Raw genomic sequence first — 24,493 nt, 5'->3', positions numbered from 1 at the left:
TTATTTCTATGATATATATTGATAAACTTTATTAAAAATTATGAAATAATAACATATAATTAGTAATTGTATTTATATTAAATAATACTTGAAATACTATTAATACAATTATAAGTAATTAATATAAATTAATAAAGAAGTTTCATTAAATAAATAAATAAAAAACATTTTATTAAATTACTGTACTTTAAAATTATTATTACATTAAGTGATTAGGGAATTACTCGATCAATAAAATAGTACTTTAAATATAGTATTATTATTTAATTATATTTTTTTAAAAATGAAATTACTATTAATTATAACAATAATATCAGTGATCATTATTTCAATCCGATGTTTGAATCCTCAACTATCGTCATATAATTTTACCGACAAAGTTGTATTGACTACCGGTTCGAGCAGTGGTATCGGTGCCGGAATTGTCAAATTGTTTGCACAGTTGGGCGCCCATGTAGTGGTCACCGGTAGAAATGCTACCGAAATACATAGTGTGGCCGACGAGTGTCAACAGTTGTCACCGAAAAAACTAAAAGTATATAAAATATTTTATTTAAAAATAATATATTTACAAGTTTTAAAATATGATTTTTTTGTTGGTATAGCCATTACAAGTAGTGGCTGATGTTTCTGATGATAAACAATTAACTCAATTATTGGACAAAACTATTGAATCGTACGGTAGGTTAGATGTGTTGGTCAACAACGCCGGTATTGGTGCTGTGACTCCGATAATTGATCCTAAATTTATGTCGGCTTTCGATAAGATTATGTCAGTTAATCTAAGACCTTATGTTCAGTTGAGTCATCTGGCAGTACCTTATTTAATGAAAACTAACGGCACTATTATTAGCATATCTAGCATCGCTTCAATGGCACCGGTATGTATTAATTGAACCTGTATAAAAAATTATTATTAAATTTAATTATAATTTAACAACAATTTATAGTCTAAGTTGGCATTAGCTTACGATGTGTCCAAAGCGGCCATCGATATGATGACCCGTGTTTTGGCACTAGAATTGGGACCCAATATACGAGTCAATACTATTAAGTAAACTTTAAAAAAAAATATTTTATAATTTTAATATTTTATATAAATAACTTTTTAAAAATATTAAATTAGTCCGGGTGTAACATTGACCAAAATCAGCGATGATCCGGATTATATTAAAGAGATCATACGATTAACACCATTGAAACGTATGGGACTACCCGATGATATGGCACAGGGAGTTGCCTATTTGGCTAGTGATCAGTCATCTTTTATTACCGGTGCCAATCTGGTTATTGATGGCGGTCTCAGATTTGATTAGAAATAAAAAAAAGTTATTTTTTTATTTAAATAAAAGTTACTCAATAAATAAAAATAAAATTTCTTTTATTGGTATTATTTTATTTTAATTATTAATGATAAAAATTAATTTTAAAAATAAATCAAGTTTAATATCAAATAATAACATTTTTGAAAAGTATATTTTTTTGGTAAACAATTGGTTAACATTATAGATAAAACACTAGACATTTATAAATGACTTTTAAAAGTAAATATAAATAAAACATAAATGTTTTTAATAAATATCAACTTTAATAACAACTTTTTTTACAGTAAAAACTAATAATTATATAAAATACTTAAACTATAGTAATATTTAAAAAAAAATTAATTATCAGATTCTAATAAAATTTTCTAAAATATTTTCACTGTAATATTATATTGAATGAAACATTTATTCTGTTAGTTAATTCAATTATAAAACTTAAAATAAGGAAGTTTTACAAATACTACTTATATTTATTAGTATAATTAGTTATATAAAGTAATTGCATGCAATATATTCAATATACTAGTAAAATAGATTAATGTTATTGTAATAATAATAAAAATATTTTAATTATAATAATTATGAATGAATTAAATAAAATCAATGAATGAATTAATAAAATAGAAAAATAATTTTAAAATAATAATTAAAATCAAAAAAATAATATAAACAAATTAGTAAATAGTTATATTTAGTAGTACTAGTAGTTTATATAAATTTTTAAAATCTATATTTAAAATGTATTATTTTTTTTATTAAAAAGTCACTTAAATAATAATAAACACAAACAGGTTCTACAATTTATAGGTAAGCCAGGTTAGTTTAGTGCAAACTAAAGTGTAAAATAAGTGCAATTGCACTAAAATTTAGTTAATACAGTAGTAAAACATATTGATATTATATTGATAAATAAAAAATATTATTTTATTAAAAAGTCAAATCTTATTTTAAAAACCTATCATTTAATATACTGTTTTAAAGAAAAAAACTAAAGCTATAGAAAAAACTAACTAAATAGTGCAATATTAAATCATCAATAATCAAAAATGCACTAAAAAAGTTAAATAAATTTTTGCATCTATAAATACCAGGTACATAATAAAATTAAAATCATCAATTCAAAATAAAACCAATATCAATAAAATATAATTGTTAATAAAATTAATTTTTTGTGGCATTAGTACTTTAATACTACTTAATATAACTTTATATATTTTGAATAAATAAAAATAATGAAATTCACAATTTTTCTCGTATTACTTGTCCTATGTATCGGTGCTCTAAACGGTGCTAAACGTAGAGTCAGACAAACAGCCAAATTACAGTTCGATCCGAAAAAGGCATACGATTTCAGTGATAAAGTTGTATTGACTACCGGTTCGAGTAGTGGTATCGGTGCCGAAGTTGCCAAACTGTTTGCTCAATTGGGTGCCAATGTAGTGATCACCGGTAGAAACGCTACGGAAATACAACGAGTGGCCAATGAATGCCAAAATCTATCGCCAAAAAAACTAAAGGTTTGTTTAAATTACTAAATAATATAAATAAAAAATTGATTTTTATTAGTAATTTTAATCCTAATTATTATTATTATTATATTATAATACTCTACTAATTATAGGCATTACAAGTGGTGGCCGATGTTTCCAATGACAAACAATTGACTGATTTGCTAAAGAAAACAATCGATACGTACGGAAAGTTAGATGTGTTGGTCAATAACGCCGGTATGGGTGCGATAACACCGATAATTGATCCTAAATTTATGTCGGCTTTTGATAAGATTATGTCAGTTAATCTAAGACCTTATGTTCAACTGAGTCATCTGGCAGTACCTTATTTAATGAAAACTAACGGCACTATTATTAGTACATCGAGCGGTCTGGCATTTACACCGGTATGTAAATTGAATTAAGATTTTTTTAAATCAACATTAATTCATAATTTAAATAAATATTATTCAAAAAAGTATACAAAAAATTTATTTATTAACTATTTAATATATAAATAAATTAGGAAAAATATCAATTGGCTTATATTATGTCCAAAGCGGCTATCGATATGATGACACGTGTTTTGGCACTAGAATTGGGACCCAATATACGAGTCAATACTATTAAGTAAATATTAACTAATATTTATTTTTTAACAATAAATTTGCTAATTATAATGTTTTTATTTTATATTATTTTTCTTATATATAGCCCCGGTTTGACTCAAACAAATTTTCAAAATGTTAAGGGCATAGATCCGGCTATCATACAGGCATTTATGAAAATGGTTGCCGGACGGACACCATTGAAACGTTTGGGTCAACCCATGGATATGGCTAAAGGTGTAGCATTTTTGGCCAGTGACCAGGCACAGTTTATTACCGGTGCCAATCTTGTTGTTGATGGAGGATTAGTGTATAATTCGGGTGGACTAATGGATAATATTAGTTTCTAATACAAAATAGTTTTCTAGATTGTATATAATTACAAATTAATTATATAATATATTATCTGAATTATATATGTTTTAAGAGTTAACTTTAAGAAATAATAAATATTACTAAAAGTTTTTGATAATATATTTTTAAGTATATTTAAAATTAAAAAAATGATTCTAAAATTAATGTATTGTATTGTAAATTATAACTATATTTTTTTATAAATATCAGATGTAGAGATTGAATAGATAATTTTTATAAAATATAATTGAATATAAATTAATAGATTATTTATCAAAAATATGATATATTTAGCCATACAATGAATCTATAAATAAATTTATTATGCTATTAATAGTAATGATTGTTTATCATAATAGCATAATAGTATTTATGATTTTTTTTCAAAATAAACTCTTTAATTAATTATAATAATAATTATATATTGAAGAAATAAATTAGAAATTAAATATAAACAAATAATAATGTCTAGTAAACATACTGTATACTAGTGTATGTATTTATTAGTAATAGTAATAAAAAAAATAATTTTACAATCAATAAGCTGCTATGGTTGGAAAAATACAAGGTTTTTACTAAAAATACTGTATATTTCATGTATTATATATTTTCAAAAAACTAAGATATAATAAGAAATAATTAAGATAAAATAGAAATAAAATTAAAAATTAAAATCATATGTTTATTTATTTTTGCTTATATCCATATATATGGTTTTGATACTAAATTTTGTTTTGTATGGTAATATTGGTAATGTATTATACATATTGTATTATACAAACATTTTGTCTGTACCAACATCTGTAAATTGCATTGTTTTTTATTCAAATGAATTACTCATTGAAGCAAAAATTCAAAACAAAGTTTTACAAATTAAATCGTTATTTACTTGAATTTTTTTATTATTATTGTAATCATTGCGTGATATAAGCTTTTAAGTTTTTATTATTAATAATTATTACAGTGTACTAAAACTCAAGTATTATTAGTAGTATATTATTATTATTTTATTACAACTATCACTTACATAAATCTTTAACAAAATATCTTTTATAATAAATCCTATCAATATTTTTTTACAGATTTTTTTTTTGTAAATTATAGCATTATATTTAGATAAATAGTTAAATATTTAAATCAATATTTAATATGTATTAACATATTAATTATTTATTTTATTTAAATTAAAATTTATTTAATTAATTAAATATTTTTTTCATGTTTAGTTATTATATTTTATAATTTTATTTAAGTATCAAATATTGATGAAAAATAATTCTAATGTTTAATACAGCATATATATTATTATTATTATTATTATTATATAAATTAATATGTTGGTAAACAAGTTGTTTGGCAACTTATTATTTCATATAAAAAAATTAAACGGAAATTTCAAAAATTTTAACATTAAAAACAATCTATAATTTTAATTATCTTTTAAGTATATACTGTAAGTTTTAAATATATAAAATTATACAGTATATATTATTATAAGTTAAAATTATTCATGATTATCAATGTAAAATGCACTAACATGTACTTGAATTTTTTGCAAGTATAAATACTAAATACCCAATAGTAAAAATAAAACAATTGATTTATGTAAATAAAACTTACTTGCATAAAATATATAACTATATATAATATTTTTAATAACTTTATTTATATCAATTAATTATTATTACTATTATATATTACATTAGTTGCTTAATATAATTTAGTAATTTTAATTTTTATAATAATGAAATCAACCATTTTTTATATACTACTTATTTTATGTGTCGGTGCTCTAAACGGTGCTAAACGTAGAGTCCGTCAAACACCGAATTATGAGTTTGACCCAAAAAAGACATACGATTTTACCGATAAAGTTGTATTGACTACCGGTTCGAGCAGTGGTATCGGCGCTGGAATTGTCAAATTGTTTGCCCAATTGGGTGCCAATGTAGTGGTCACCGGTAGAAATGCTACGGAAATACAACAAGTGGCCAATGAGTGCGAAAATCTATCGCCAAAAAAACTGAAGGTTTGTTTGCGAATAACTTTAATACTAATTATTAATATATTATAAAAACATTTTTCTACATTAAAATTAATTATTTTATTTTTTTTATTAAAATTTAATAATTTAAATATGTTTATAGTAATGTTTATAGATATATAATATTAATTGCTTATTAATTCCAGAAAAAAACTTTATATAATGTTTTTTAGATTAATTGTATTTCTAGGATTATCTAATAGCTTTTATGCTCACACATAAACTGTATTAATTAAATGTCAAAGTGTCCAGTATTTTAATAAAATGTTTTTTACTTTACTTTAAATTGATTACCCCTTAAATATTATTATAATATATAACTAGCCGTTACAAGTGGTGGCCGATGTGTCCGATGACAAACAATTGACTGATTTGCTAAAGAAAACAATCGATACGTACGGAAAGTTAGATGTGTTGGTCAACAACGCCGGTATTGGCGGACTGAATCCAATAAGTGATCCTAAATTTATGTCAGCTTTCGATAAGATTATGTCAGTTAATGTACGGTCCTTTGTTCAGCTGAGTCATCTGGCAATACCTTATTTAATGAAAACTAACGGCACTATTATTAGTACATCGAGCGCTTTGTCAATGGCACCGGTATGCATAGAAAATTATAAATATTTATATATTTATTTAAAAAATTTATTTAAATTAAAAATTAGGACAAATATCAATTGCCTTACATTGTATCTAAAGCAGCCATCGATATGATGACCCGTGTGTTGGCACTAGAATTGGGACCCAATATACGTGTCAATACTATTAAGTATATATATATATATATATATAAATTAATTAATTATTTTTTAGTGTTAATTTGCAAATTTAATAATTATGTTTTTTTTTGTTTGTTTTCGTAATCAATATTGTTTTCAAGTCCCGGATTGACTGAAACACCTATTTTAGATGTTAAAGGTGTAGATCCGGCTGTAATGCAAGCCTATACTAAACTGGTTGTCGGACGCATACCATTGAAACGCATTGGCCAACCCCAAGACATAGCCAAGGGTGTGGTATTTTTGGCCAGTGACCAGGCACAGTTTATTACCGGTATCAATCTTGTTATTGATGGCGGATTACATTATAATTTGGGCGGAATATCAGATAATTTTTAATATAAAAAAAAATAAATTATAATACTTGTTATTGTAATAATACAATACAACAATTGTCAATATTAATTTTTTTATATATAATAAACTTTTTTGTTAAGTATTTTGATAAAAATCAATTATATACTTATAATAATTACTAATCAAATAAAATATAAAAGTTTATAAATTAACTATAATTGAATATTTATAAACACAAAAAAAAATTAAATTCATATTTAGTAAGAGTTATTTTTATATTATTACTTTATAATATTTTTATGCTAATTAAAGTGTAATTTAACCTAGGTTTATTTAGTGTAATTAATGTTTAATATATAAGTGTATCTGTATTTTTTTACTAATAATTACAATCTACTTAATCATATTAATGTCATTATATTTTATTTACCATTAAATTAATTGTAAGCCTATTTTATAATTTTAAATAATAAAATAAACTAACTATAGAGATATTGCAATAAAAATTTATATAATTAATCTTAAAATTGACTAAATGATAGAAATGAATATAATAATTATAATTATTATTGAAAATTTTGTCTGAAATAAAATTATTTATATATAATATAGAAAATTGTCAATAAAATAAACATCAATTTAAGATTATAAAATTAACTTTATTAAAAATATTAATATAATTTGCATCAAAATTATATTATTAGTAATAATTTATTACATATACTAATTACTATTAGTTGATTAGTATAGCATAATAATTATAATTATATTTTTAAAACATGAAATTGATAGCTATTTTAGTACTACTTATCCTATGTATAGGTGCTCTAAACGGTGCCAAACATATAGTTCCGACAAACAGCCAAACAATATTAGTTTCGATCCAAAAAGACAAACAATTTTACTAACAAAAAAAATGTTTTATAATAATTATGATTAAAAATATTAATAATTTAATAAATAATGTATAAACAATATATATATATAAAATATTTTTTAACTCTAATTAAGACAAAAAATTAAAAAAAACATAATCTTTAAGTTACATTGTTTTTAGTTGAAATGTCATATCAAAAAACAAAAAAGTTTCTACTCTTTAAGTATAATCCAGTTATGTTTATTGCAATCATTTTTTTTATATATGAATTATATATTATATTTTCAAATTTACATAAATTATATATATATATATATATATATAAGTGCACCTGTATATGATGTATTTTTAAAAATAATACTATAATTACAATGTACTAAAACATTTTATATTATATAAAGTACGTCAAATCTTGTTTAGCAACTTATCACTTTATAAAAATGTATATATAAAAAATATTATCAATAATTAATCTTAAAATATATTTAAAAGATATCTATCATGAAAATAATATCTGCTTTTTTTGGTAATTTTAAATCATCAATAAAAAAATCAATGTACTGATTGTACTACAAACAAGTGTACTAAAATAGATTTTTGAAATAAATATACCAGGTAGCCCATCAAATAAAATAAACTTAGCATTAGTAATTTAAAGTAATAGAATTAGATTGATTGAATAATATTAGTTTATTTTTTTAAAAAGTTTAAATCTAAACTTAAATATAGTAACTAATAATAAATATATTATACATTATTAATTGTTTTGTATAATTTAAAGTTTTTATTAAAAACATGAAATTGTTTGCTATTCTCGTACTACTTGTCCTATGTATCGGTGCTCTAAACGGTGCCGAAAGTAGAGCCCGACAATCGGCTAATTCAAAAAATATATACAATTTTGCCGACAAAGTTGTATTGACTACCGGTTCAAGCAGTGGTATGGGCGCTGAAATTGTCAAATTGTTTTCACAATTTGGTGCCAAAGTAGTGGTCACCGGTAGAAACGCTGCGGATATACAACGAGTGGCCAATGAATGCCAAAATCTATCGCCAAAAAAACTAAAGGTTTGTGTAGTAATTGTTAATGAGTTTTGTTTATTAATCTTAATAATTATATTAATACAATAATAATAATAGCCGTTACAAGTGGTGGCCGATGTTTCCAATGACAAACAATTGGCTGATTTGCTAAAGAAAACAATCGATACGTACGGAAAGTTAGATGTGTTGGTCAACAACGCCGGTATTGGAGGGATGACACCGATAAGAGACCCTAAATTTATGGCTAATTTTGATAAGATTATGTCAGTTAATCTAAGACCTTATGTTCAGCTCAGTTATCTGGCAGTTCCTCATTTAAAGAAAACTAACGGCACTATTATTAGTACATCGAGCGCTTTGACAATGGCACCGGTATGCAAACTAAATTATTTACTCTAATTATATAATCATTTTTTATTTAATTTATTTAATATTAAAACTTAGGCAAAATATCAATTGCCTTACATTATGTCTAAATCGGCTGTCGATATGATGACCCGTGTGTTGGCACTGGAATTGGGACCTAAAATACGTGTTAATACTATTAAGTAAATAAAAATTTATAGTTTTTCAACAATATATTTGCAAATAATATTACTGTAATTGTTTTATATAATAATATTATTTATTTATTTTTAAAAAAATAATATTATAGTCCCGGAGTTACTCTGACAAGCTTTCATAATATTAAGGGTATGGATCCGTCTATAATACAGGCTATGATGAAATTGATTGCCGAACGGACACCATTGAAACGTTTGGGTCAACCCATGGATATGGCTAAGGGTGTGGTATTTTTGGCCAGTGACCAGGCACAGTTTATGACCGGTATTAATCTGGTTATTGATGGCGGTTTACATTATACTATGGGTGAATTAATTTAATTAATTTTTATTTTTTGTTTTATATAATAATTAAATAATTAATAAATGTGTTATATGGATACTACTATAAAAATAAACACAATATTGTAACATAAGTTTATAATTAAATAAAATAATATCTTTTAAAAAATAATAATTTGTTTTTTTTAATGTATTGGTGCGTCAAAAAAAATTTCTGACAAATGTTTTTTTTAGAAAATTTATATTATAATTAATTATTAATAGATAAACAGTTGATAAATATGTTTTTTTAAAACTAGTGAACGGAAATATAGGTATAATAATCGTATAATAAAAGTTTTGTAAAAATTGTAACATAAATATTATCAATTGATAGTATTAATACAAATTAAATAATTTTTTTTTAAAAAGTAGCTAGAATAGATAATGTCTGTTATTTTATCAATAAATTTAAAATATAAACATATATGTTATATTAAAACATCAATATACTGTATGTATTGTATTTTTAGTATAGCAATCATAAGTATTAGTACTATACAGTATATATTACTGTATATAATTGAAATTTAAACATCAAAACTTGTTTAGCAACTTAATTAATTTTAAACTATTTTTGTATATTTTTGTCATTTTAATATTATTAACGATACTAAAAATGTAATAATAATTTAAGTGTAAGTGCACTAATAACATGTGTACTATGTAAAGTTTTTAAATAAAAATACCAGGGTGCAAACAATAAAATACAATTTACTACATAGGTATATGAAAATAAAAGTTAAAAAATTTAAAATATTTATAAAAAATTATTTTAAAAATTAGATTTATTTTTAAATTTATTATATTAGTTACTATAAAATAAAATTAAATATGAAATCAATTGCTATTCTCGTACTACTTATCCTATGTATGGGTGCTCTAAATGGTGCCAAACGTAGAGTCAGACAAACAGTCAAAACACAGTTTGACCCGAAAAATATATATGATTTTACCGATAAAGTTGTGTTGACTACCGGTTCTAGTAGTGGTATGGGTGAAGATATTGTTAAAGTATTTTCACAATTTGGTGCCCATGTAGTGGTCACCGGTAGAAACGCTACAGAAATACAGCGAGTGGCCAATGAGTGTGAAAAACTATCGCCAAAAAAACTAAAGGTTTGTCTAAATTAATATACAAATAGTTAATTAATATTTTTTAATAACATATAATATATATTACTAGCCGTTACAAGTGGTGGCCGATGTGTCCGATGACAAACAATTGGCTGATTTGCTAAAGAAAACAATCGATACGTACGGAAAGTTAGATGTGTTGGTCAACAACGCCGGTATTGGAAAGCCATCGCCAATAGCTAACCCAAAATTTATGTCAGTTTACGATAAGATTATGTCAGTTAATCTAAGACCTTATGTTCAGTTGAGTCATCTGGCAGTACCTTATTTAATGAAAACTAACGGCACTATTATTAGCATATCTAGCAGTTTGACAATGTCACCGGTATGCATTAAAAAATTATATACATTAGTTATATATAAATATATATTATATATTATTATTCATAAAATATACTAAATATTTAATATAATAAATTAGCAAAAATATAACTTGGCTTACGTTATGTCGAAAGCGGCCGTCGATATGATGACCCGTGTGTTGGCACTGGAATTGGGACCCAATATACGAGTCAATACTATTAAGTAAATATTGATTAATATTTTTTTAACAACAATAACTTTTGAAAATAAATAGTTATCATATTTATTGATTTATATAATATTATTATTTTTAATAAATATTTTTATAATAGTCCCGGTTTTACTGAATCAAACTTTCACGACACTCAAGATTTTGATCCGGCTTTAGTACAGGCCATTACAAAAATGGTTATCGGACGGACACCATTGAAACGTATGGGCCAACCCATGGACATGGCTAAGGGTGTGGCATTTTTGGCCAGTGACCAGGCCTCATTTATAACCGGTGCCAATCTTGTTATTGATGGCGGATTACATTTTAATGTGGGTGGACTATTGGATAATTAACATTTTTAATATAATTTTTAAAAAATTATTTCTAATATTATAAGTAATAATAGTAAACATTATTAATTACGATAACTTTTTTTTAAATATTTATATATTTTAAGATCTAATGAAATAAATAAATATATATATATATATATATATAAACAATACTTAAACATTTTTGTAATTTATTTAAACTTACACTTATTTTGTACATAAATTATAATATAATACTATGATTAACGAGTGTTTTATGAATGTCATGTATAAACACAAAATTGTAACACAAGTTAATAATTATATTTTTCACATTTTACATCAAATAATATTTTTTAAAATAAAAGTTTTTTTTTCCAATGTATTGATTTGTTAAAATATTAATAAAGGTCTAACAAATTAACAAATGTTTAATAATTATAATTAAATATTAACAATATATTTATAAACAGTATATTTATTTTGTTATAAAAAATATATAATCTTTAGACGACATTGTATTTTTTTATTTGAAAATCAATTATTCAAAAAAAAAGTATTCAAATGTAATTTAATTTAGATTAGTTTAGTGCAATCTAAGTGTAATATAAGTTAAAAATTGACAAAAAAAGAGAAATAATAGGAAAATTTCTAGAAAGTTTTATTTATGGGGTCCCCATATTAACTTTTTTAACATTAGATTGTAATTACAAATAATAACTAAATATTTTTATCAGTATTTTAATCGATATTTAAAGTATATTACTATATATTAAGTTTATATATAGAGATCATATTTATATAGTATATCTTTATTGTGTGTTTTTAATATAATATTAATTTATGTCATCTATAGACATGGTTTGATATAAAAGTAAAATTTTTATAGAAATTTATACTTAAAAAATTTACTAGAAATTTTCTCATGGAAATTTATTAAAAATTTCTATTTGTCTATCTCTATATAAGTGCAATTTAAGTGCTGTATTTATATATATATATATAAATACATTATATAACAGGCATAACATGAATAAATTTATAAATTAAATTAATAATAATATGAAATTCTTATGAAAACAATTTAAAGTTTAATAATAAATTACTGTATATAATATATATATACAGTATATATATATATTAATATTATATTTAATTTTAATATGAAATCTTGTTTAACAACTTATTTTTTGATTGCAATATAGACATTGAAAGGTTTACTAGTATATTGTACTAAAATCTTAGCTATGTTAACATGTAAATATTGACTAATTTTAAAATGTACTAAAATTACATATAATAAAAGATAATTATATAAATTATTTTAATAAAAAAATAAATAAATTGTATAATTTCGCACAAAATATTGCACTAAGTGTCCTAAAAACAAATGTACTTGATAATATTTCGCAAATAAAAGTGACAGATAGTCGTGTCAATAAAATAAACTTATTGTAAGAAATTTTAAAAATAAATATTGATAAATATTTTCTGAAAATTATCTCTACTATATAACTATTTTGATTATTATACTATTGATATTAAAATATTAGTATATTCGTTATTTAGTATAAGTTAATAATTTAAATAATTATAAAAAATATGAAATCTATTGCTGTTCTCGTACTACTTGTCGTATGTATCGGTGCTCTAAACGGTGCCAAACGTAGAGCCCGACAAACCGACAAATCACAGTTTGACCCGAAAAAGACCTATGATTTTACCGATAAAGTTGTGTTGACTACCGGTTCGAGCAGTGGTATCGGCGCTGAAATTGTCAAATTGTTTTCACAATTTGGTGCCAAAGTAGTGGTCACCGGTAGAAACGCTACAGAAGTTCAACGAGTGGCCAATGAGTGTGAAAAGCTATCACCAAAAAAACTAAAGGTTTGTCTAAATTTATATATAAATAGTTTATTAATACTTTTTAATATATTTATAGCCATTACAAGTGGTGGCCGATGTTTCTGATGACAAACAATTAAATAATTTGCTAAAGAAAACAATCGATACGTACGGAAAGTTAGATGTATTGGTCAATAACGCCGGTATGGGAGGACTAACACCTATAGCTGACCCTAAATTTATGACAGATTTCGATAAGATTATGTCAGTTAATCTAAGACCTTATGTTCAGTTGAGTCATCTGGCAGTACCTTATTTAATGAAAACTAACGGCTCTATTATTAGTACATCGACCGGTTTGACAATGTCACCGGTAATATGCAAACTAAATTATTTAATTATATAATACATATTTTAAAAAAATAATATTATTATAACAATAGGCTAAATATCAATTGGCTTATATTATGTCCAAAGCAGCGATCGATATGATGACACGTGTGTTGGCACTGGAATTGGGACCTAATATTCGGGTCAATTCTATTAAGTAAATATTAATTCATATTTTTTACCAATAAATTTGTAAATTTTTAGAATTTTTTTGTTTCTATAAATATTATTATAGTCCCGGATTGACTCAAACCGGTTTTCTGGATCCCCCGGCTAACTCCAATATAGATCCGGCTATAATACAAGGATTCGTTAATTTTGTTGCCGGACGCACACCATTGAAACGTTTGGGTCAACCCATGGATATGGCTAAGGGTGTAGTATTTTTGGCCAGTGACCAGGCATCATTTATTACCGGAATTAATCTGGTTATTGATGGCGGATTAGTTCATAATTTTGGTGGAATAATGGATAATTTTCAATTATAATCAAAACTAATTTTCATTATTATTTCATATAATATTATATTAGTTGTTACATTATATAAAAAATTATTATTAATTAGAGATAACTACATTATAGTTGTGAACACTACTTAAACAATTTTTTATATAAATTAAATAATACTATGATTAACAAAAAGTTTTATCAATTGCACATAAATAAATAGAAAATTGTAAAATAAAGTTTTATTTAAACAAATAAAATATTTTTTAATTAAATACAATAACATGTATTGATTCGACAAAAAACTAAATAATTTATTTAAAAAAATATATTCAACAAACGTTTATATAGTATGATAAATATAAATAAATATTAATAAAAAAAATAATAGAAAAATATTCATTTTTTGTAGTAAAAAAATTATATTAACTTATGGTTATTATCAATGAGTATTTTAATTATAATATGACTATAAAAGATAATTTAAGTCATTAAAAATATGTATCTGTGTAATGTTATCTAGCATTCTCAACTGGGTTTTATTAATAAATACACTAGTAATGTACTAAACTAGACCTCAAGTATTATTAGTATTATTACTATCAGGGTTTTCGATTTCAGGGGGGGTATAGGGTAAAATGGGAAAAATCGAAAATGCATGGGGGTATAGGGTGGGGTGAACATTTCCCACACTAAATTCCCACTAAATTCCCACTAAATTCCCACTAAATTCCCACTAAATTCCCACTAAATTCCCACTAAATTCCCATTAAAATTCCCAATAAATTCCCACTAAATTTCTACTAAATTTCAAGGGGTAAGACCTCTTACCCTACCCTACTCCCCCTTAGCAACCCTGATTACTATATATTATTTAATTTAAACATCAAAAATCTTGTTTAACAACTTATCTTTATAATAACAACAACAACAAAAAGTGTACTGGATATACACTTTCAATGTTAAGTGATATTTGCTCAAAATGAACTTATATATATATATATAAATAATTAGAGAATTAATTATATAGTATTTTTTACCAAAAAACTTATTAAATAATAATATTATATTTATATAATTACAAAAAAGCACTAATAAAATGTAAAATATGATAGATTTTTACAGATATAAATACCAGGTAATCTTTACTAAAATAAAATAAAACAATTTAAGTTAATAAAATTTACAATTGTTTCAAATATCAATATAATAAAATATAGTTTCATTTATTTTACATTATTTACTAATAATTAGTTAATTTATTTTTTTTCAAAAAATGAAATCTATTACCGTTCTCTTACTACTTGTCCTATGTATCGGTGCTCTAAACTGTGCTAAACGTAAAGTCAGACAAACAGCCAAATCACAATTTGACCCAAAAAAGACCTATGATTTTACCGACAAAGTTGTGTTGACTACCGGTTCGAGCAGTGGTATGGGTGAAGATATTGTTAAAATGTTTTCACAATTTGGTGCCAAAGTAGTGGTCACCGGTAGAAACGCTACAGAAATACAGCGAGTGGCCAATGAATGTGAAAAACTATCGCCAAAAAAACTAAAGGTTTGTGTAGTAATTGTTAAAAAAAATTTTGTTTGATAACTTAAATTCTAGTTATTATATAATAATATATAACATTTATTAGCCGTTACAAGTGGTGGCCGATGTGTCCGATGACAAACAATTGACTGATTTGCTAAAGAAAACAATCGATACGTACGGAAAGTTAGATGTGTTGGTCAACAACGCCGGTATTGGAGGACTAACACCAATAGCTGACTCTAAATTTATGACGGCTTTCGATAAGATTATGTCAGTTAATCTAAGACCCTATGTTCAGTTGAGTCATCTGGCAGTACCTTATTTAATGAAAACTAACGGCACTATTATTAGCATATCTAGCAGTTTGACAATGTCACCGGTATGCATATATATATATATATATATATATATATATGATATATATTAAAAATTTTTATTTAATTAAAAATTAGGCAAAAAATCAAGTGGCTTACGATGTGTCCAAAGCGGGCGTCGATATGATGACCCGTGTATTGGCACTGGAATTGGGACCCAATATACGAGTCAATACTATTAAGTATATATTAATTATTATTATTATTATTTTAGTGTTAATTTGAAAATTTATTAATTATATTATTTTTTTAAAAAATAAATATCATTTTAGTCCCGGACTGACTGACACAAATTTTCTAAATATTAAGGGCGTAGATCCAGCTGTAAAACAGGCTATTATAAAACTGGTTGCCGGACGGACACCATTGAAACGTTTGGGTCAACCCATGGATATGGCTAAGGGTGTGGCATTTTTGGCCAGTGACCAGGCACAGTTTATTACCGGTGCCAATCTTGTTATTGATGGCGGATTACATTATAATTCGGGTGGAATTGCAGATTAGTTAATAGCTATTAATGATTTTAATATAAGTTAACATAAAACATACTTGAATTGAATAATAATAATAATAATATTGACAAATAGTTATTAAAGATATTAATTAATTTTCTGTTATTATACAAATCATACAATATTTGTATTATCATAAAAATATTTGATATTATTATTATTATAATATAATTTTATCCAAATTTTATTTTATTTTTTGTGTTTAAAGTGTTTAAAGCAGATAAAAATATTAATTTTGTTACACTTATTCATTTCAATCAAAGTTGTATTTGTATTAATAAATTTAATATTTATCTCAATTAACAATAATATTGCTAAATATTGATAAATATTGTACTGTACTGAGTGTACTATAAACATGTGTACTATATAGATTTTTTTACAAATAAATAGATGACCCAGGTACCCATTCTATACAATTAACTTAATTTTAATGATTTAAGCTAATAAAATTAATTTGCTTAAAATTATTAATAGTCCCTGTTATTATATTATACTGTATTTTAGTAGTTTAATATAAGTTAATGCAAATTAAACAAAAAAATGAAATTGATTGCTAGTCTTATATTATTTGTCTTATGTATCGGTGCTCTAAACGGTACTAAATTGCAGTTTGATTCGATAAATACATACAATTTTACCAACAAAGTTGTATTGACTACCGGTTCGAGCAGTGGTATGGGTGAAGATATTGTTAAACTGTTTTCACAATTAGGAGCCAATGTAGTGGTCACCGGTAGAAATGCCACAGAAATACAACGAGTGGCCAATGAATGTCAAAATCTATCGCCAAAAAAACTAAAGGTTAGTCTAAATTAATATATAAAAAATTTAATTAATATTTTTAAATAACATATAATATATTACTAGCCGTTACAAGTGGTGGCCGATGTGTCCGATGACAAACAATTGACTGATTTGCTAAAGAAAACAATCGATACGTACGGAAAGTTAGATGTTTTGGTCAACAACGCCGGTATAGGCGGACTAAAACCTATAGTAGACCCTAAATTTATGGAAAATTTTGATAAGATTATGTCAATTAATCTAAGACCTTATGTTCAGTTGAGTCATCTGGCAGTACCTTATTTAATGAAAACTAACGGCACTATTATTAGCACATCTAGCAGTTTGACAATGTCACCGGTATGAATAAAAAATGAATATATATATATTAAAACACTATGAATTAAAATTTTAATCTTAAAAATTAGCTAAAAAATAATTTGGCTTACATTGTGTCTAAAGCGGCCACCGATATGATGACCCGTGTGTTGGCACTTGAATTGGGACCCAATATACGAGTCAATACTATTAAGTAATAAAATAACTAATAATATTTTAAATATTTTGCAAAATATATTAATATATAAAAATATTAACAATTTTTTTTAGTCCCGGATTGACTCAAACAAATTTTCACGACGGGGTAATAGATCCGGTTATAATAGAGGCCTTTTTAAAACTGGTTGTCGCACACACACCATTGAAGCGTTTGGGCCAACCCATGGACATGGCTAAGGGTGTGGTATTTTTGGCCAGTGACCAGGCATCATTTATTACAGGTGCCAATCTTGTTATTGATGGCGGATTACATTATACTGTCGGTGGACTATTTTGATAATTTTTTTAATTTAATACAAATTATTTATATATTATTATCATTATATATGTTTTAAGAACTATCTTTAAAAAAATAAGTTTTATTTAAATATTTTTTTTGTTTATTTTAAATAATTGATTAATTAGTGTTCTCTGTGTTAAACATAAATTTATATTTAAATAATTAGATAATTTTATAAACACATTTAAAACATTAGTTTTTAATAAACAAAAAATTGTAGTCGTGTTACATATAATATAAAATTAAATTATTTATTATTATTTTATAAATTAAATAAATTATTTGAATTTTTCAAAATTTTTCAATTGAATATTCAACTTATAAATAAATTCAGATCAATTTTAGCATCACTAGAATAAAGTATATTTTTATAATAATAAAATAATCCAATAAAATGTATTAGTTATGAAGGTAACTATTGATGACAATTTTCATTAACTTAGCTGATCCGTCAAAAATTTTTATTAAAGCTTTAAATAAAACTATAGACAATAATTAACTTATATTGAAAATATAATTTTGATTGGCCATCGAAATCAATAGTTATGAAACATTTTTATAAAATACAAAAAATGCTGCATATCTTACATTTGCATTTTTAAATGTATTGATGCGTCAAAATTTACATAACAATACAACTAAACATATTTAAACTAAATTAATTGATAATTAGTTATTATTTGATAACTAGCTATAAATTATTAACTGCTTATTTAGATTATTATATGAAAGGGAAATTTATTGAAAATCGTTATATTTGAACATATAATACATTTTCTATGATAATTAATTAATTTTTATTACTAGATATATGGCATTGTTTTTATGTGTGTAAAGTGTTTAAGTAGATAAAAATATTTATTTTTATTTTTTGTTTCATATATTCACTTCAATTAAAGTTGTATTAGAAAAATCTAGAAATGATTTATCTTATTAGTAATAATATCATATTATTATTAGTGCAATAATGTACCGAAAAATAATTAATGTAATTTTTCATTGAACATTGAAAATACTGATTTCAATTTATAATAGGATAACCTGTTATTTATTGATATCTTAATATACATGTATTTATTGAAAAAGTATATAGAGATGGACAAATAGAAAGTTTTTAATAAATTTCAGTGAGAAAGTTTCTAGAAAATTTCTCATGAATAAATTTCTATAGAAATTTAATTTTATTGTTATACTATGGGATCCCCATATCTATAGTTATTGGAAATACTATAAATATATTAATGAGACATAATATTATACAAATGGGATACCTGTATATAAATAATTATAATTATCTAATAATAATCAGTTTTGTAAAATTTTATTCATCATTTTATTATATTATAGTTACATAAATTAATTAATTTTTACTTTAATTAATAATTAAAATACTAATAATAATATTTAACTATTACTTGTAATAACAATGTTACAAGTTAACAAATATCGATAGAACAAAATTAACCATGGGGATCCCATAGATAGAAATTTCTTTTAGAAACTTTCTAGAAATTTCTCTATTAATTTATAAATTTCACTTTTTTTGCCAACACTAACAGTCTAACATTTATATGTTATAATAATCTTATATAAAACCAGTTAAGAATGCTAGAAAGCATTTTCAGAAAAAAAACTTGTATAACATTGAAAACCATTAGTTATAGCGGCTATATAATATATAAAAATTTAAAAACTGGTCAAATATACATTATATAAATATTGTCATGTAGAGTATCAATTGACTCGATATGACAAAATAAACAACTATAGTCATGTAGGGTATCAATTGACTAGGTATAACAAAATAAATTCAACTATAGTCATGTAGGGTATCAATTGACTAGGTATAACAAAATAAATTCAACTATAGTCATGTAGGGTATCAATTGACTAGGTATAACAAAATAAATTCAACTATAGTCATCTAGGGTATCAATTGACTAGGTATAACAAAATAAATACAACTTTTGTCATGTGGGGTATCAAATAACTCGGTTTGACAAAATAAACAACTATAGTCATGTAGGGTATCAAATGATTTAGTATAACAAAATAATCATTTATAATTATACTTTTGCCGCTTATACTTATTCTTTTTGTTCCCGTAGATATCAAAATTTTAATGCATATTTTTTTATTTTTGTTTTTGATTCTTTATTCAAATCTATAATTAAAAAAAATTCTAAAATTTTTTTTATACTTTTGCCGCCATTTTAAAAAAATATGCTGAAATATTATATCATATTTTTGATGCTCTTTACAATTCTAAACGTTAAAATTTTTACCTAATTTTTGTTACTTTGGCCGCCATTTTCTTTATGATCCCGAAGAGATATGAAAATTTTAATGCATATTTCTTATGCTTGTTTTTGATGCTTTATTCAAATCTATACTTTAAAAAAATTTCTTAAAATTTTTTTTACTTTGGCCGCCATTTTGTCCATGTTCCCGAAGAAATATCAAAATTTTAATTCAACTTTTCAATACATTATTAGTAGTCCTCTAACCGAATCTAAAGTCAGAATTTCAAAATTCGCAAAAAAATTGCTACACACACACACACACACACACACAAAAAGCTCGTATAGATTTCAGAAAACAAAACTTTTCAAGTTTTTTTTGAAAATTTTGAAAAGTACATTAGTGTACCAAAAAAATAATAATAATAATTAAGCAAATTTTTGTAACTATAAATACTGAGCACATCTAATATTATTAAAACAATTACAATAGATTTAAGTTAATAAAAAAATTAGTTATTTGCTTAAACTTTAATATTTAAGATTAAGTCTTAAAATATTGTTAAATATATAATACTAGTTGCAAAAAGTGTTTTTTTATATTAATTTAATTAAAAAATATGAAATCAATTGCTATTCTCGTACTACTTGTCCTATGTATCGGTGCTCTAAACGGTGCCAAACGTAGAGTCAGACAAACAGCCAAATTGCAGTTCGACCCAAAAAAGTCATACGATTTTACCGACAAAGTTGTATTGACTACCGGTTCGAGCAGTGGTATCGGCGCTGCAATTGTCAAACTATTTGCTCAATTTGGAGCCAATGTAGTGGTCACCGGTAGAAACGTTACGGAAATACAAATAGTGGCCAATGAATGTCAAAATCTATCGCCAAAAAAACTAAAGGTTTGTTTAAATAAAAATTGATATAAAAGTTTTGTGATATTTTTTTAGTAATTTTAATCCTAATTATTATTAATATTATTATAGCCGTTACAAGTGGTGGCCGACATCTCAAACGATAAACAATTAACTGATTTGCTAAAGAAAACAATCGATACGTACGGAAAGTTAGATGTGTTGGTCAACAACGCCGGTATCGCCCCGTTGTCGATGTTAAACGATACTAAATTTATGTCAATATTTGATAAGGTTATGGCTGTCAATCTGAGACCATACGTTGAGCTTAGCTATCTCGCTGCACCGTATCTACAAAAAACTAACGGTACTATCATTAGCACATCGAGCATCGTATCAATGGTACCGGTATGTACAGTAGTAATGCCATAATGCAAATAACAATTTAAGTTATTAATGATATAATTAATTAATTATTTTTTTTAATTTAATTTATAGTCAAGATTTTCATTGGCTTACGATATATCCAAAGCGGCCATCGATATGATGACCCGTGTTTTGGCACTGGAATTGGCACCCAATATACGAGTCAATGCTATTAAGTAAATAACTATTTTTATTGTATATTATTATTAAAAATAATTTTAATTTTTATATATATTTATATATAATAAATAACTAAAACATTATAGTCCGGGTGTAACGATGACCAACTTGCAAAAAGTCGATGGTGTAGATCCAGAAGTATTAAAACAAATGTTGAAAGCATTTATTGCCCGGACACCATTGAAACGATTGGGCCAACCCATCGACATTGCACAGGGAGTGGCATTTTTGGCCAGTGATCAGGCACAGTTTATTACCGGTATCAATCTTGTTGTTGATGGCGGAATAATGTATAACTTTGGCGGAATATTTTGAGCCAGGTTAAGATAACATCAATAATATGTATAATTAGTTTAGTTATACATTTAATAATTTGTGAAAATATAAAAAATTATATATTTCTATTTATTTATAACTTATTGTAATTTTGTTTAATGCATTCAATAAATGTAATAAATGTAATGAAATACAATTTTAATAATATTGATGCTATTATTATTTAAGATCGGGTCTCACGATGAGGTCGGTAATCAGGGTGACGCTTGGGGTTCACTGTGAGGATAGAACTCAATGTGAGGTTGGGATTTACGGTGACGGGGTGAGTTATGGTAATGTAGAAGTCAGAGTGATTCTGGGAATCACGATGACGGCTGGTTCGGGCGACGTCAATAAGAGTACCAATATTGTTAAAATGATACACAAAGAGAATGCACAATAATAACTAACTTTATTAATAAAACCAATAAATAGTAAAACACGTGTAAATAATAAAAATAATTGGTAATGATATCTCAGGTGTGTACTGAGTAAAAGGTAAAGTGTTAGAGAGCGATGCGGATGTATTACAGGTGCTTATATAGGGAAAGGTAAGTCAATGGTCAATCAGGTATGAAAGGGTTAGTACTAGGAAGGGTAGGGTTGACATCTATTGGCATCATTCCCCCGCCGTTATCGTTCGCACGGAGGTTGAACGGCTTCAGTTGACTGGAGTGCGCGACGTAGGATAAAGTGTCCGGGGATTCATCATGAGTTGGTCGAATAGCATAAGTTTCATCACCCAGACTCCTGATGATGATATATGGTCCCGTATTTGTAGGTGAAAGCTTGTGTTTTGATGGATGATGTGCTGCAAGTTTGCGCACAACTAGATCTCCGGTTTTGAAATTGGATGCTGTGTGGGATTCATTGTGAATTTGTTTTCGCTTCTCTTTGTCTTCATCTGAGCGTCTTATTGACTCTTGTCTAGCGATGTCAAGAGATTTCGTGTCGCAGAGAGCGTCAGATGGAATTCCAAAATGTAAAAATTGTGGTGAGTATCCTGTTGTTCCATGTGGTGTTCGGTTATATTGATCAACGACCTCGGGTAGAAGCTTTGACCAATGTCTGTTAGGTTGATCGAGTCGAATTGATTTAAGTTTAGTTATGATGATGTGGTTTGCTTTTTCACATAAACCATTGGCTTGAGGATGATACGGTGATGATAACGTGTGATTTATGTTTTGCTTCGATATGAACTCAGCAAATGTCTTTGAGATGAAATTAGTTCCTCTGTCGGTAATGAGTTGTTCGGGCCTCCCTATGAGTTCGATGAGATTCTTCATGAATCTGACTACAGTTTTAGCTTTGTTGTCGGCGGTTACTTGTGTCCATACGTGCCGAGAATGATGATCGACTATTAGTTGAATGTATTTTGATTTTGCGCTTCCAGTCGATCCCATGACAATTGTGTCCATTGCCCATAAAATGTTTGGTAAAATCGGTGTTGGAATAGGTTGTAGGAGTCCTAATGATTTCCTGTTTGAAGGTTTTACTAATTGACAAGTTTTACAAGTTTTGACGTATGATTTTATACTGTCATCTACCGATGGCCACCAATAATGTCCAGTAAGCAACTGTGTTGTCGCGGCAATTCCCGGATGTCCCATATCGTCATGATAATGGCGTAAAACCTCTATTTGTAACGTCGGAGGCACGTAGTATCTGTTGAGACCTTTATGTCTATACCTTATTATCCCATTATCATCAATATGACATTTTGAATCAATGTGATTCCAAGACTCATAATGAGTTGCGAATTCATTATGATTTCCGGATTCACTATGAGTCATTGGGTTTTGCTTTTGTTGAGCCATTTTCAAACGATTTTGATCAATAAGAAGCGATATTACCGGATTACGAGATAATGCATCCGCTGCCTGATTACGAACGCCGGGTCTGTGATGAATTGTATAGTTATAAACAGATAGTCTTACTGACCACCGAAACAGTCGATTATTTGAAGTCATTTTGATATTCAATAGCCATTGTAGTGCTGAGTGGTCAGAGTGGATGTCAACATGTTTGCCGTGAACGTATATATGCCACCTTTCCATTGATTCAATAACGGCTAAA

The 24,493-nt window shown here is 25.6% G+C and overlaps 9 protein-coding genes across 9 annotated transcripts; all 9 read left to right on the top strand.

Annotated features, from left to right (window-relative positions):
* Positions 1-310: 310 nt before the first annotated feature.
* Positions 311-1,316, top strand: LOC128951405 (3-oxoacyl-[acyl-carrier-protein] reductase FabG-like; the record flags this gene model as incomplete). The annotated part of the gene is made up of 4 exons (XM_054296654.1): positions 311-535; positions 606-881; positions 951-1,054; positions 1,127-1,316. Coding segments are annotated over 4 exons (795 nt in total), but the record flags the coding sequence as incomplete, so codon positions are not given.
* A 1,241-nt stretch (positions 1,317-2,557) lies between these two features.
* LOC128951404 (3-oxoacyl-[acyl-carrier-protein] reductase FabG-like) lies at positions 2,558-3,773 on the top strand. Its single transcript, XM_054296653.1, has 4 exons — positions 2,558-2,842; positions 2,947-3,222; positions 3,342-3,445; positions 3,530-3,773. Exons 1-4 carry the CDS (start codon positions 2,558-2,560, stop codon positions 3,771-3,773), a joined length of 909 nt encoding a protein of 302 aa, XP_054152628.1.
* A 1,766-nt stretch (positions 3,774-5,539) lies between these two features.
* On the top strand, positions 5,540-6,939 carry LOC128951403 (3-oxoacyl-[acyl-carrier-protein] reductase FabG-like; the record flags this gene model as incomplete). Its single annotated transcript, XM_054296652.1, has 4 exons — positions 5,540-5,806; positions 6,146-6,421; positions 6,487-6,590; positions 6,702-6,939. Coding segments are annotated over 4 exons (885 nt in total), but the record flags the coding sequence as incomplete, so codon positions are not given.
* A 1,630-nt stretch (positions 6,940-8,569) lies between these two features.
* Positions 8,570-9,702, top strand: LOC128951402 (3-oxoacyl-[acyl-carrier-protein] reductase FabG-like). The gene is made up of 4 exons (XM_054296651.1): positions 8,570-8,842; positions 8,915-9,190; positions 9,263-9,366; positions 9,474-9,702. The coding sequence occupies exons 1-4, from the start codon at positions 8,570-8,572 to the stop codon at positions 9,700-9,702; spliced, it is 882 nt and encodes a 293-aa protein (XP_054152626.1).
* An 873-nt stretch (positions 9,703-10,575) lies between these two features.
* Positions 10,576-11,709, top strand: LOC128951401 (3-oxoacyl-[acyl-carrier-protein] reductase FabG-like). Its single transcript, XM_054296650.1, has 4 exons — positions 10,576-10,821; positions 10,889-11,164; positions 11,261-11,364; positions 11,475-11,709. Exons 1-4 carry the CDS (start codon positions 10,576-10,578, stop codon positions 11,707-11,709), a joined length of 861 nt encoding a protein of 286 aa, XP_054152625.1.
* A 1,560-nt stretch (positions 11,710-13,269) lies between these two features.
* Positions 13,270-14,390, top strand: LOC128951400 (3-oxoacyl-[acyl-carrier-protein] reductase FabG-like). The gene is made up of 4 exons (XM_054296649.1): positions 13,270-13,554; positions 13,610-13,885; positions 13,956-14,059; positions 14,138-14,390. The coding sequence occupies exons 1-4, from the start codon at positions 13,270-13,272 to the stop codon at positions 14,388-14,390; spliced, it is 918 nt and encodes a 305-aa protein (XP_054152624.1).
* A 1,235-nt stretch (positions 14,391-15,625) lies between these two features.
* Positions 15,626-16,767, top strand: LOC128951399 (3-oxoacyl-[acyl-carrier-protein] reductase FabG-like). Its single transcript, XM_054296648.1, has 4 exons — positions 15,626-15,910; positions 15,993-16,268; positions 16,342-16,445; positions 16,536-16,767. Exons 1-4 carry the CDS (start codon positions 15,626-15,628, stop codon positions 16,765-16,767), a joined length of 897 nt encoding a protein of 298 aa, XP_054152623.1.
* Positions 16,768-17,318: 551 nt separating this feature from the next.
* On the top strand, positions 17,319-18,396 carry LOC128951398 (3-oxoacyl-[acyl-carrier-protein] reductase FabG-like). The gene is made up of 4 exons (XM_054296646.1): positions 17,319-17,579; positions 17,646-17,921; positions 17,990-18,093; positions 18,171-18,396. The coding sequence occupies exons 1-4, from the start codon at positions 17,319-17,321 to the stop codon at positions 18,394-18,396; spliced, it is 867 nt and encodes a 288-aa protein (XP_054152621.1).
* A 2,863-nt stretch (positions 18,397-21,259) lies between these two features.
* LOC128951397 (uncharacterized) lies at positions 21,260-21,928 on the top strand. The gene is made up of 2 exons (XM_054296645.1): positions 21,260-21,544; positions 21,629-21,928. Exons 1-2 carry the CDS (start codon positions 21,260-21,262, stop codon positions 21,926-21,928), a joined length of 585 nt encoding a protein of 194 aa, XP_054152620.1.
* The last annotated feature ends 2,565 nt before the right edge of the window (positions 21,929-24,493 follow it).

The sequence above is a fragment of the Oppia nitens genome, unplaced genomic scaffold (genome assembly GCF_028296485.1).
Source record: "Oppia nitens isolate AA-2021 unplaced genomic scaffold, nextdenovo-longstitch-racon4-pilon3 scaffold1_pilon_pilon_pilon, whole genome shotgun sequence".
NCBI classification, from domain to species: Eukaryota; Metazoa; Arthropoda; class Arachnida; order Sarcoptiformes; family Oppiidae; genus Oppia; species Oppia nitens.
Note: the sequence above shows the minus strand (reverse complement) of the source record. Positions and strands in the feature narration are given on the sequence as shown.